A 12,200-nucleotide genomic window follows, 5' to 3' on the forward strand; every position below is an offset into this window, starting at 1 on the left:
AAGTATTGAAGACAACGCTTTTACAAAAATAGAAAATTTGGCAATATTGAAGCTAAATAACAACCTGTTGACAAAATTTAACTCTGCTGGTTTCACACAGTTACCAAGTTTAGGTTCTTTAGAGCTTCACCAGAATAAAATTACTCGTCTCGAAGGAGAGTCATTTAAATTTACCAACTGTGCCGCCATGATTATGCTTGATTTTAGTTACAATGAAATTAAGTATTTAGATAAAGACTTGTTTGGTGGATTAGAAGGGAAGTTAATAGGAATACGTTTTGATAACAACCGTATAAAGAAATTTCCTGTAGGAATGTTCGAAGGGTTTAATTTCACAACGGTGGATTTCAGATCGAATCCAATTCGAGCACTCCCAGACGAGTTTTTGAAGAAAACAGCTAATATCCAAACATTTGTCTTAAGTCTTAGTAACTTCTATTATTGGATGATTGAAAAGATGAATCAATGGTCGATGAAAAATAATGTTACATTGATATCCTGTTCTAAGCGTCATAGACTGGACAATATTCTTTTTATTCTTCTAACAGTAATATGTATGGATGTAATTTTAGAATAATTTTATATTGATTAACCAGATATGATTATGATTTATGAAGTTTGCACCGGAGTAGAATTTACAAAGAAACCTGTCAATTTTCTTAATCACTAGTTGTGAAATAAAGAACGATTCTGACGTAAAAATTATTTCATTATACCAAAAAATTGGGTAACAAAAGTAGTTAAGTTTTATTGCGTAAAGACTGAAACTTCATAATATAATATCCTAATAATTTGTTATTCTACACACTTTTTCGATTCAAATTTCTTTTTTTCACCTAAACTTGACAGGACCTTTTTTTGTGTTTAAAAATTACAATACCAAGACTACGAAATCACTAAAATGAGCTACAGCGATTCTACAAACATTTCTACTTGATTTCATAATTCAATGTGTCCACTGTTCAGCTAAAGGAGGTGTTACTATTGATTTAGAAAATAAGCTGCACTTATTTTCTAAATCAATCGTAACACCTCCTTTAGCTGAACAGTTGACACATTGACTGCGTCTAACCAGTCTAAATTGGAATCGTGTGAGTCTAAAATACAGAGTGTCCTAGAACTTATGCCTAGCCGAAAACCGGGCATATCGGGAAAAGCTGTGAATGTGTAAATTGCTGAAAAAAAGTTCCAATTCCAACAGAAACTGAGAAAAGACATGACAAAGTTGAACTAACACAATTTTGAGGTATAACCGGAAATAAACAACCAAACGATAAAACTAAAACATGGACACTAAAACTGAGGTGACTGGTGTCCAGGCAGCCGCCCCTGGAGCGGGTAAAAGAGGAATGTGGTGGTCACTTGGCTCCAGACCTCTAAAAGCAGTGTTACTTTGAGAAACTTCTACTCCCCGCCAACAGAGCATAACAAACTTATACTCAAAATAACGCACAAACTGCTACGCTTTTGCTAAAAATCCCTTAAAGAAAATATGTACCGTTACAACATGTATAAGTGTATGTATTACATACATACATATGAATATTTTGTTACATAATTTAAATAAAAATCAATAATTTGAAATAATTCTGAATTTTGTCAATAAAGGGCAACTAGATGATACCTTAACCAATTATGGACATTATTTTTTTTTACAGTTTGTAGGAAAAATTCGTTTTATTAAAGAAGTTGATGGACAAAAGGCTGTTACTGTGCTTTTCCTTTATTTTGATGGTGAAGGATTTATTAGATTACCAATGAATTTGGAAGTTATAAAATTCTACTCAACGGCTAATTTGAAAGATTTGAATAACAGTAATAATAAAGGAACAATAGATGTTTCTAAACCCTTTATTGTTAGAGAATCTGATCTTCTATCTTTTATGATAAAAAAAGAAAAAGTAAACGCGGATGAAAATCTCTGATTTTTTCGTCCATCCTTTCTATTGTTTCAACTGCAGCATTTCCTAATTCTTTTAAAATTCTGTTTTCCATATACAGTTGATTAGATGCTTTAACTTTATTGCCAACAGATAAATTATTAAACTCAATGCTTTTTTTTTATTATTTTAATTTATAATCTTATTAAAATTTTTATCAAATTCTTCTTCAGCCTGCGGAGCCGTAGTCCCTTTTAGAGACTCTTTTGTACTGCCAGCTTTCAGGGACGCTTTGTAATCTGATTGGGATGTGTTTGATTTGTGTTTAGATTTAATTTGTTTAATTAATATTTCACCAGTGAGAAATTTTATTTGATTCCTAATTGTATTTTCACCAATTTTATTCTGTTTAGCAAACTCTTTTAAAGTAATATTTTTAGTAGGGTCTCCTTTTTGTGCTAAAAAATTTAATGCTAATTGTCTTGATCGCATATTATTTAAATTCTTCACTGACGGAATACTAGACTCTGTTAATGTGTAATCTTTTTTAATTATTATGTTTATCTTTTGTTTAGCTGACTGTTCCCTTTTGGTATTATGAGTCATTTATTATGAAATAATATCTTCCTAATAAATGGAGAATAAAGACTGCCAGATACTAGCTGATCATAAACAAACATCATCGAATGTTACCGATAAGTCGAAGACGTTGGGTGAGTCGTTATTAAGAAAATGTTCCATTTGTAAAACAATAGAATCTCATTCAAATTTTGTTAAAAATAAAAATCAGAAATATGGAATTGGATACATGTGTTATGACTGTAAAAAAAGACAAAATGATAAATTTTCTTGCAATATATGTTTTATGGATGTACCGACACGATATAAAAAAAGACATTTCAAAAATATATGGCATGAAAAATTAGAAAAATATAAATGTAAGTGAGTTGAAAGGTACCCATAAATATTCTGAATATTTTTTCTCTACTAAATGGAGATTCAGAAAGATCAACTTCTTAAAATGAGTCTTTAGGAAATTGTAAAACTTACTAAAGGGGATTTAATTAAACAAATCAATAAAGATATCCCGTCCTCGAGTTCACCTTTGACCAGCGGAGCAGTAGTCCCTTTTAGAGACGCTCACGAAGCGTCTTTGATGAATAAATATTTTTTAACACCAACATCAGATAATGAAATTGTACTAAATAAACTAAATTTGAAAAAATTAAAAGCCATTGCAAGAAGGCAAGGTTTAAAGAACTATTCAAAATATAACTCAAAAACTAAATCAGATCTTATAAAATTAATTTTAAAAGGAGAACTCAATGCTGGAGATTGGCATAATAAATTAAGCAGGATTAGTATTAAAAAATTAAAATCAATTGCTAGCAAATTAAACTTAAACAAAAAGAGAAATAGTAAAAAAATAGATCTATTGAAGAATTAAATTTCAGATAATGTAAACAATGATAATTTAAACATTCTTCTCAACCTCAACGAAATCAAATCACCTAGTTTAAAAAAATTATTGAAAGAAGAAACGAAGACAAATCTGGATCAAACGTTAAAAGAACTAAGAAAAATTGCTAAAGAAAGAAATATTAAGGGGATATCGAACAAATTTCAGTATAGGGCAAATTTAATGTATTTTTCCAAACACGATTACTCGAAAACTATTTGAGTAAATTGCTTTCTGTTTTTTGCATATGAATCTGTTCAACATGCACTATGTTGAATGCTATATATAATTTTTGTAAAATGATTCTTTAATGACTTTTTGATTAATTAAATATGAAAACTTGGCTAAAGGCGAAATAATTTTTAGCACTCCACATGCGTAAACTAATTTTACATAATGTCGACAAAACCGATTTTTTTTAAAGTTAATAGTTTTTGAGAAATCGTGTTTGGAAAATTTCATATTCGAAACATGTTATCCTTGTCTAGCAGTGACATCTCTTTTCTCTGTACCAGAGAGGTCTGTCTGGCAGGTAGAAGTGCGGGTACCATAAATCAATTTTGTAGCCGAAGGGATAGTTTACAACTGAAGCTTTTCCATAAACACACAAAATCTTAAATTTGCCTGAAACAAGATTTTTCTCTTTCATTCAAAGTGAACGTAGGTTTGAGGATAATCATTTCAAAATTTTGAACTTTATATCTGATGAATTAGGATTTTAAATTGTTTTAGAATAGTTTAGGTGATAAATATTTGCCTTTATCTTTATTTTTTAAGGAGATCTCGAACAAATTTCAATATAAGGCAAATTCAATGTATTTTTCCAAACACGATTACTCAAAAACTACTTGAGTAAATTGGTTTCTGTTTTTTGCATATGAATCTGTTCAACGTGCACTATGTTAAATGCTGTATACAATTTTTGTAAAGTAAATATTTAATGACTTTTTGATTAATTAAATACGAAAACTTGGCTAAAAGCGAAATAATTTTTAGCATTTCACATGCGTAGACTTTTCAAAATTCACACATACGTATTTTGAGAACAACCAGACAGTAGTATAACGTCTTGTTGTCCAAATTATGACTTTGGGGTGGTGAAAAGACTGAAAAATTTCTCGTAATTTAAAGGTTTTAAAAGATAGATCAATCACTAAAACAACTGAATATAATTACAATATATTTATAATTTAATTATTTCTAATTATGTTCACTATTTTTTGTTACATTTACAAAAATCTTGGACAAAATTTGAAGATCTCACTATTAATTCTTCAATTTTTGCAATTACACAAATCCCACCTTTTCGGGAAAAATTTAATTTATTTATGAAGATAAACATTAAATAATTATAATGAGATATTGTAATTATTAAGTTTCATGGGTGTAATTTGTTAAGTATCGGACTCTACTATCAAAGTATTTAAGATTTACTGGCCATGGGCAACAATAATTTGGCCATCAGTGCAGTCAAAACTATTAGCTATTGTCCTGACCACAAGATGATGGTAATAATAATCTAAACTACTCGGGCTGGGGTTTTAAGAAGTAGTTTTTATTTATGGTTTTCTTACCGTAGTAAGCAGACTGACCATGGGTAAATCACTAAAAGAGTGCCGTCTACAAATAATGAGAGTTGAAGGGAGATGCTACATTTGACGTTTGGATGTTTAAAATGTTTTATATAATTTTTTCTTTACGCAGAATTTTGAAGCAGAATTTACCGTTAAAGTTTGTTAGATATCCCCTTAAAGGTTACTCAAAAATAAAAAAGGCAGAATTATTGCAAAAAATTGGTGAGCAATCTTTTGCATTCAAAGATAGCTATTTTATAGAGTTTTCAAAAAAACCTAAAATTAAAATATTAGAAACAAAAGCTGAATACAGCAAAAAATGGAAGAAACATAAAGTTTACTATAAAGTTATATTATTGAAAGAGGAAGGATCATCCGAGTCAGATCTTTTATATATAATTATGAAAAAAATTACTGCCATTAGAGAGGGTTTAAATGAAATAATTGAAATAGTAAAAGATAAAACAAATTTCAAAGAAGGAGATTTAATAAATATAGTAGTTAATCTCAATGATCTTTGGTCCCCTTTTTCCACAGGGTTATCAAGAACTTCTGAAATTGATAATTTATTAAACAAAATTCAAAGTATCTTAACTTCAAATCAAGATTTAGATATACGGTTGTACATTTCATGTAGAAGTTGTTAATATTCCTAGAGGTTCTACTAACGCTAAAAGATTATTAAATATAACAGAAGACTCACGAACAAAGAAAAGTGTAACACAAATTAAAAATAAAGATAGATTTTGTTGTCCAAGAACTGTTATTGTTGGATTAACTTATCATACAAACATTATACTAGGCAAAGAATATAATGATAATGAATTAAAATATATAAAAATCAGCTTGGAGACTATAATAAAAATTATTTTACCTTAGATGATATTGCAAATATAGAAAAAGTATTCAATATTCAAATAGAAGTCGTAGCAGCGGAATGGTTTAATTCCATAATATATTCGGGGGCTGAAAAAGATATAAAAATACATTATATAAAAAAGGAAATCATTTTGATACAATTGGTAGTATGACAGCTTTCTATGGTCAATCTTATTATTGTAAAAAATGTGATAAACCATATCAAAACAAAGATAAACCAAAATACAAATAAAAGGATAAAATATGCACAATGTGTTTCAAATCTAATCACAAAGAAGACGCTGAATCTTTGATTCATCGTGAGGCTTTGCTGAATTCGGGCTCTATGATTCGGGCGAAGCCCTTATGACCAAAGAGAATTCTGCTAAAAGAATATATTGCGAAAAATGCAATAGATATTGTTTTAATCAAGAATGTTTAGAAAATCATTCTGATGTTTGTGAAAGATTTCATAAATGCTTAAAGTGTAATAAAATACTCAAAAGCGGTGATAAAACGGTTGACGAAGGTAAAAAAATAATTGAAGAAGGAAATAGATTAATTTGTACAAAACCGAAATTGATCCAAAAATGTAATAAAATTATTGAAAGAGGTAATAAAATGATAAGAAAAGGTAACCAAATGATAGAAGAGGGTAGTAAAGAACACAAATGTGGCTGGGAAAAATGTAGAAATTGTTATATAGAGGTTGAAATACGTAAACATAAATATTATATGCAATGGAAGCGGCAAAAGAGTGGAATCTGTCAAACCAAAATAATAGACGGTGGTGAAGAATACAAAGTAAAAGGTTGTAAAAATTGTGATAGAAAAGGTTGTACAGTAAAACTTTTCCTGATAAAACAAACAAAAGAGTAAAATATCACATTAATCAATGTAAAGAATGTGAAAATTGTGTTAAAATACCAAGAAAGGACGAAAACGGTTATCAATGTCTTAATCGCGGATGTCACACAAAAATATTTATTCTTTGATTATGAGGCGATGCAAGAAACGGGCCAACAAGAACCTAATTTAGTTATAGCTGACGATTTTTACGGTAATGTTGACTCTAGCTCTACCGTCTCATCGCCAGCATAGTCTGGCCCCAGGATTTGCAAAATCTTCAGATCAAGTTGATTTAGTAAGACTAAATCTGGATCTTCACTGGGGCCAGCACCTCCTGTTTGCCCCTGCTTTTTCCTCAACGCCATGGCTTTTGCTTTTGTCGAAGATTTCCAGTCCCCCCAGCACTAAAATTCATACAAAATTATTATGGATTTAAGAGGTGACCATACTAACCCGTTGCCACTGCTTTTTGTCCTTCCGGACCCCGCCAGACGCATTCAGGCTTTGGGTGAGTTCTTCCCAAAGGTTGAACACTCTGACGGGGTCAGAGTCCTGATGGCGAGCGAAAGCTAGATGTTTAAGCATGAAATCTACCATCAGGCTCTTTTGCTGAGGCAGTGGCTTTCCGGCACGTTGTTTTCCTTTACCTTTTTTCATCTAAATTAACATTACAAACATTGTAGAATTGTTGATATGTTGTAATTTTATACGATTTTTACCTATATTTGTTTTTAATTACAATTACCTTGATGGGTCTTTGTGTGGGCGAAGTGGCGGCAAAACTGGTTGATGAAACTCCCACAATGCACAAACGACGCTAAAAAGACCGCGCTCTGTCAAGATGGGGGTTAAAAACCCCAAACATTTCGCGCGCCCGCGAAATTCGACATCTGCAATGCACACGATAAAAACTCGTAGCTCACATCGTGGCTCGTATCGTTGAGCCACGATAAAATCGAGAACCAAAATACCGATTACGATATTTTTGGTGTTGCCATAGAAACATCGTATCGTCTTCGTATCGTAGTAGAACCAAAATCCCACCCTTAATCCTAGAAATGCATTCTTCGGAGGAAGAACTAATGCTACAAAACTGAAAGTTAAGGGAAAGAAAATGAAATATATAGATATTTGTAGTTTATATCCAACAGTACAATGTTATGATGATTATCCAGTTGAACATCCTACTAAAATATTCAAACCTCCTACGTATAATTCAAAATGATATGGTTTAATAAAATGTGCAATTTTACCACCAAGAGGTTTGTATCACCCCGTTTTACCTGTTAAAAATAAAAGGAAATCTGGCGATGAAAAACTAACATTTCCATTATGTCAATTGTGTGCAAAATTAAATAATTCGTGGACCACGTCCACTCATGAAGGTCAAAGGCCGAATCAAAAAGATAAATGTACTCATACGGAATCTCAAAGAATTGGCAGAGGAACTTGGTGTATAAACGAAGTAAAAAAAGCAATTGAAAAAGGATACAAAATAATAACTTGAAGCAACTTCTTGTACAGAACCGTGCAAACACAAAAGCAAACGGCAGCTTTACGCCGGAGAGCATTTAGGTCGAAGTAAGGATTCTTTTAATTTTCCAAAACCAGACAGATTTTTTTTTTTTTTTTTTGTTTCCGAGGAGACCCTTTAAGAGCCGCACGCTGAGGTCTATTGACCCATTGTGTGCAATCCTCGTTTACGGGACGACCTATAAGAGCCCTGTTGTCTTTGCAAACGCCAGGATGCTCTTTATGGGTGCTTCCCGAATCTCAGATGGTTCCAAAATATGAAAATCCATATGTTCCTTCCTCAGTTCAGAAAAATTTGGACAGAGGCATAATATGTGTAGTGGAGTTTCCGTGTCCTCCACACACGCTCTACACATGTCGTCAGTCTTGAGACCGATTGTGTGCATGTGTTTGTTAAGGGGACAGTGTCCTGTGAACAGTCCCACTAATATTCTGAGGTCTTTCCTACAGAGTTTCAATAGTTCTTCACTGCGTTTTAAGTCTGGTCCATCAATAAATAGCCCAGACTGTCGCAGTTCAAGCTTTTGCCATTCCTCCCTGTGGAGTGATTCAATCCACTCTTTCAGGAGGTTTTTCTGGAGGGTTTTCGGAATTGGAAGAGCCGGCTCCGGTCCAAAGAAGCCCTTTGCAGAGCCTCTTTTGGCCATACGGTTAGCCTTTTCATTCCCTTCGACCCCTGTGTGTCCTGGTATCCAGCAAAGCACAATTTGTTTGTTGCGCCTTGCCAGATTTTGCAGTGCTGTATGACATTCACTGACAAGTCTTGACGCATGTCTGCATGACTGCAGAGATTTCAAAACTTCTTGGCTGTCAGTAAAGAAGCAGATGTGCTTATTAACAATAGCTCTCTGAGTACATTCTATAACACACTGTATTACAGCAAAGAAAACCAGACAGATAAAAGATATTGGGCGCCACTGCGGTTTAACACTATCAGCAACCCCCGCAGAAGGTCACTGAAATAAGGTTGTGAATTAAATGAAAATTACTAAAACAAAAATTGTCTATTAATGAACTCTACATGGTTGGTTAAATTCTGACTAATTCAAAGTTAAATGTGTTGTGAAATTGCTAAGTCAAGACATCTCTGAAGCAGGTCCTGATCGAACAATTTATCTAATAACTATATGAAGATTCAGATCTGTATCTTTTACAAAATGAAAATACACACAAAAGACGCGAGCTTAACGCTACGGCATGTGTCGCTCACTCACATGTCGGTAAGGGCATTAAAACTGCCTACCAACTCGCCCTTCCAAGTCAGTAGGAATTACAGGTACAGGTAACTTAATCTCAAGAGGCGTCGGTGCAACTTAACCTAATACGGTGAAATGACTTGAGGTTCTCGGACGCAAAACTAAAGGGTACCACTTATCTTTGGTGTTGCTTGGATCGCTGGCAATGGACCGAGGACGACGGCATCCGCAATAAGGATCGGGACACCCGAAAATTTAGATGATAGTCCTATGTCATCATGGCTTTCAGGATGGAATTTCAAGCGGTATAACGACTGCGATTGGAACTCTCCCAAAGAACGACTGCGATTGGGACTCTCCCAAAGAAGTTTCTAACGGGAATTTAAAGTTAACAAGGGTATTGCGAAAAATTCCATAATTACCTCTAATCTAGAGAAACTTCCATTCGATACGCTATAATCAGAACGACATCCACTGGTGGATCGACGGTAGAAATTAAGATAATATAATCGGTTCACACTAGATGCGAAACGATAACTCTCCGTACCTCGTGGGACGGTGTCGAAAGTCACAATGATGTCTTTCTCATCACGAAAATCTCTTGCGGTACTCGATATTATACAGCGGTAAAATAAATCGCTTAAACCCGTAATGAAAAAGTGTAATATTTTGAATTCACCGGAAGTCACAATCGGTTATGCGCACTCACGACGCTTGTCGCCAACACTGATCGAAGAAAGTACCAAGATAGCCGGTACCTTGTTTACATTTGAGGTTAGTTCTTGTAAAGTGCGACTGGACCGATATTAAGCGATGGTAAATAAATGCGCTAAGAGGAGATAATTAAATTATGAATTTTTAGATAGAGATAGAAAAGAAGAAGAAGAAGTTCGGACCATTGTATAGTAGCCGTCAAGATAATGTAGCGCTGACCTGCTCAGATGACTTGACTTTCAAGGGTTTTTACGACGGCGCGGTTGGGGGCCCATAAATTTAGGTATTTATTTCTACTGGTTTAAGCTGTCAAACATACATTAAATTGTTAGGATCGCATTTACTAAATTCAAAATTAAGAGGGTTCATTTCAGATTAATTTTATTTTTTGTACCAATAAAAAAATATGTAAAAATCAATAACCTAATATGCAAAAAAAAGTAAGGAAATCGTATCATGCAAGTAATATTTTCATATTGTATTTTTTTTCATCTGACACCTACACATTTTATGTTAACCATTTGCCTATTAGTCAGAGTGTCTGGGGTTAGTAGACTAATTTTTTTCGGGGCTGGTTGAATAGTTAGTCAACCAACCCCAATATAATTTGAAGTTTAAACTATCTCGTAAATTAACCTTTTATTTGTGTTTTAATATTTATTTTGTTACAGTACAATGAGGAATTATAAAAGAAAGACTGAACGAGCTGATACACCAAAAGATGTCGTAGAAAGAGTTTGTCATCTAATAATTTTTGACAAAAAAAGTATTAATACAACTTCAAAACAATATGACATTCCCTATAAGACATTACATCGTTATGTGTCGAAACTAAAAGAGAAATTGGAACGTAATTCGAACTTGACGAGAGCAGAATTAACCTTGGACTCAGTGGGATATATTAAAAATAGGCAAGTTTTCACTACTGTAGAAGAAGAAGCTTTAGCAAGTTATTTAAAGAAAGCCGCTGATATTTATTATGGATTGACACCATATGAGACTCGAAAATTAGCATGTCAGTTTGCCATAAAAAATAACAAAGCTATGCCTAATTCTTGGAGAACAAAATTGTTAGCTGGCGAAGATTGGTTAGGCTCGTTTTTCAAACGTCATCCTTCTTTATCCATAAGGACACCTCAAGCAACAAGAAAAATGAAAAATATGAAAAACAAAAGAGAAACTTTTAAGAAGAGGAAAACAGATACAAAGAACAGAATAGAAAAAGGAAAGGGCAAAGGAAAAGGAAAGGCCAAAGGAAAAGGAAAGAGTAAAGGAAAAGGAACCGATAAAGATGAGATTGCTGATGACACCGTCGATGAAAATGACGGTAACGCTGTAGATTCAAATGACGAGAGTACGATTTGTTTAGAGTGCACTGAATCCTTCGTCGATAGTGTTCCAGGCGAACAATGGATTCAGTGCATAACTTGTAAGTTCTGGGCTCATTCCAAATGTGTAAGAGGTGGTAATCTAATGTTTTTTGAATGCAAACATTGCACTTCTGATATTGAAGACTGATAACTTGTCTGTTTTTTTAAAATACAAAGATTAATATGAGACTGATTAAGAGTTTAGTTTAAACAAAATGATTTATACTTGTGATGATAAAACAAATATATAGATAATTAAGTTTAAATACTAAAAATATACAGGGTCCGGCAACACTTGTGTCCACCCCCAAAATCGTCTTTAATTTTAAAGATTAAATTTTGAAAATTTGCATACGCTCACAGTTGACAAAGCTCTAGAAACTGACGCAAAAATTTGTTTTTATCACTGATCGTTTTGGCGTCGCGACGCCTTAAAAGTGTAATTTTTAGTTAATTGTGAGGGTTTGTAATATCAACCCCTAATTTAATGTTTTTTCAATATAAATGTGTTAAAAATATCTCAGTTGTCATTTTAGATTCAATGCAAATTGTCTTCAAAATTTGAAAAAAAAATGCTGTTTTATCAAGTTACTTTCCAATTTCATTACGTCAAAATTAGGAACTACGTTTACACCCATCTGTCAACATCTTGTGTCACAAATGACATCTATCCTTTGGCTCGCTTTAGATTGTAACAAAAGTCTTAATTGGTGAAATTGTCGCTTTGTCGATATTAATTAACGATTTCTGGTGTCCATAAAGTGCAA

General features: G+C 33.0%; 1 protein-coding gene and 1 pseudogene across 1 annotated transcript; one reads left to right on the top strand and one right to left on the bottom strand.

The window, feature by feature from the left end:
• Positions 1 to 2,871: 2,871 nt before the first annotated feature.
• LOC148170629 (uncharacterized) lies at positions 2,872 to 6,766 on the top strand (annotated as a pseudogene).
• A 60-nt stretch (positions 6,767 to 6,826) lies between these two features.
• LOC148170630 (uncharacterized) lies at positions 6,827 to 7,348 on the bottom strand. Its single transcript, XM_088042194.1, has 2 exons — positions 7,074 to 7,348; positions 6,827 to 7,024 (listed from the first exon to the last, which is right to left on the bottom strand). Exons 1-2 carry the CDS (start codon positions 7,275 to 7,277, stop codon positions 6,827 to 6,829), a joined length of 402 nt encoding a protein of 133 aa, XP_087898320.1. The 5' UTR covers positions 7,278 to 7,348.
• Positions 7,349 to 12,200: the final 4,852 nt, after the last annotated feature.

The sequence above is a fragment of the Gnatocerus cornutus genome, chromosome 7, assembly GCF_029298725.1.
Source record: "Gnatocerus cornutus isolate USDA-ARS CGAHR chromosome 7, icGnaCorn1.1, whole genome shotgun sequence".
NCBI classification, from domain to species: domain Eukaryota; kingdom Metazoa; phylum Arthropoda; class Insecta; order Coleoptera; family Tenebrionidae; genus Gnatocerus; species Gnatocerus cornutus.

What these genes read in the sequence shown, in the direction of transcription:
- LOC148170630 (XM_088042194.1), bottom strand. Translation starts at nt 7,277, where the DNA reads ATGAAAAAAGGTAAAGGAAAACAACGTGCCGGAAAGCCACTGCCTCAG. An exon ending in ACAAAAAGCAGTGGCAACGG is followed by an intron (nt 7,025 to 7,073) that starts GTTAGTATGGTC and finishes TATGAATTTTAG; the next exon opens with TGCTGGGGGGACTGGAAATC.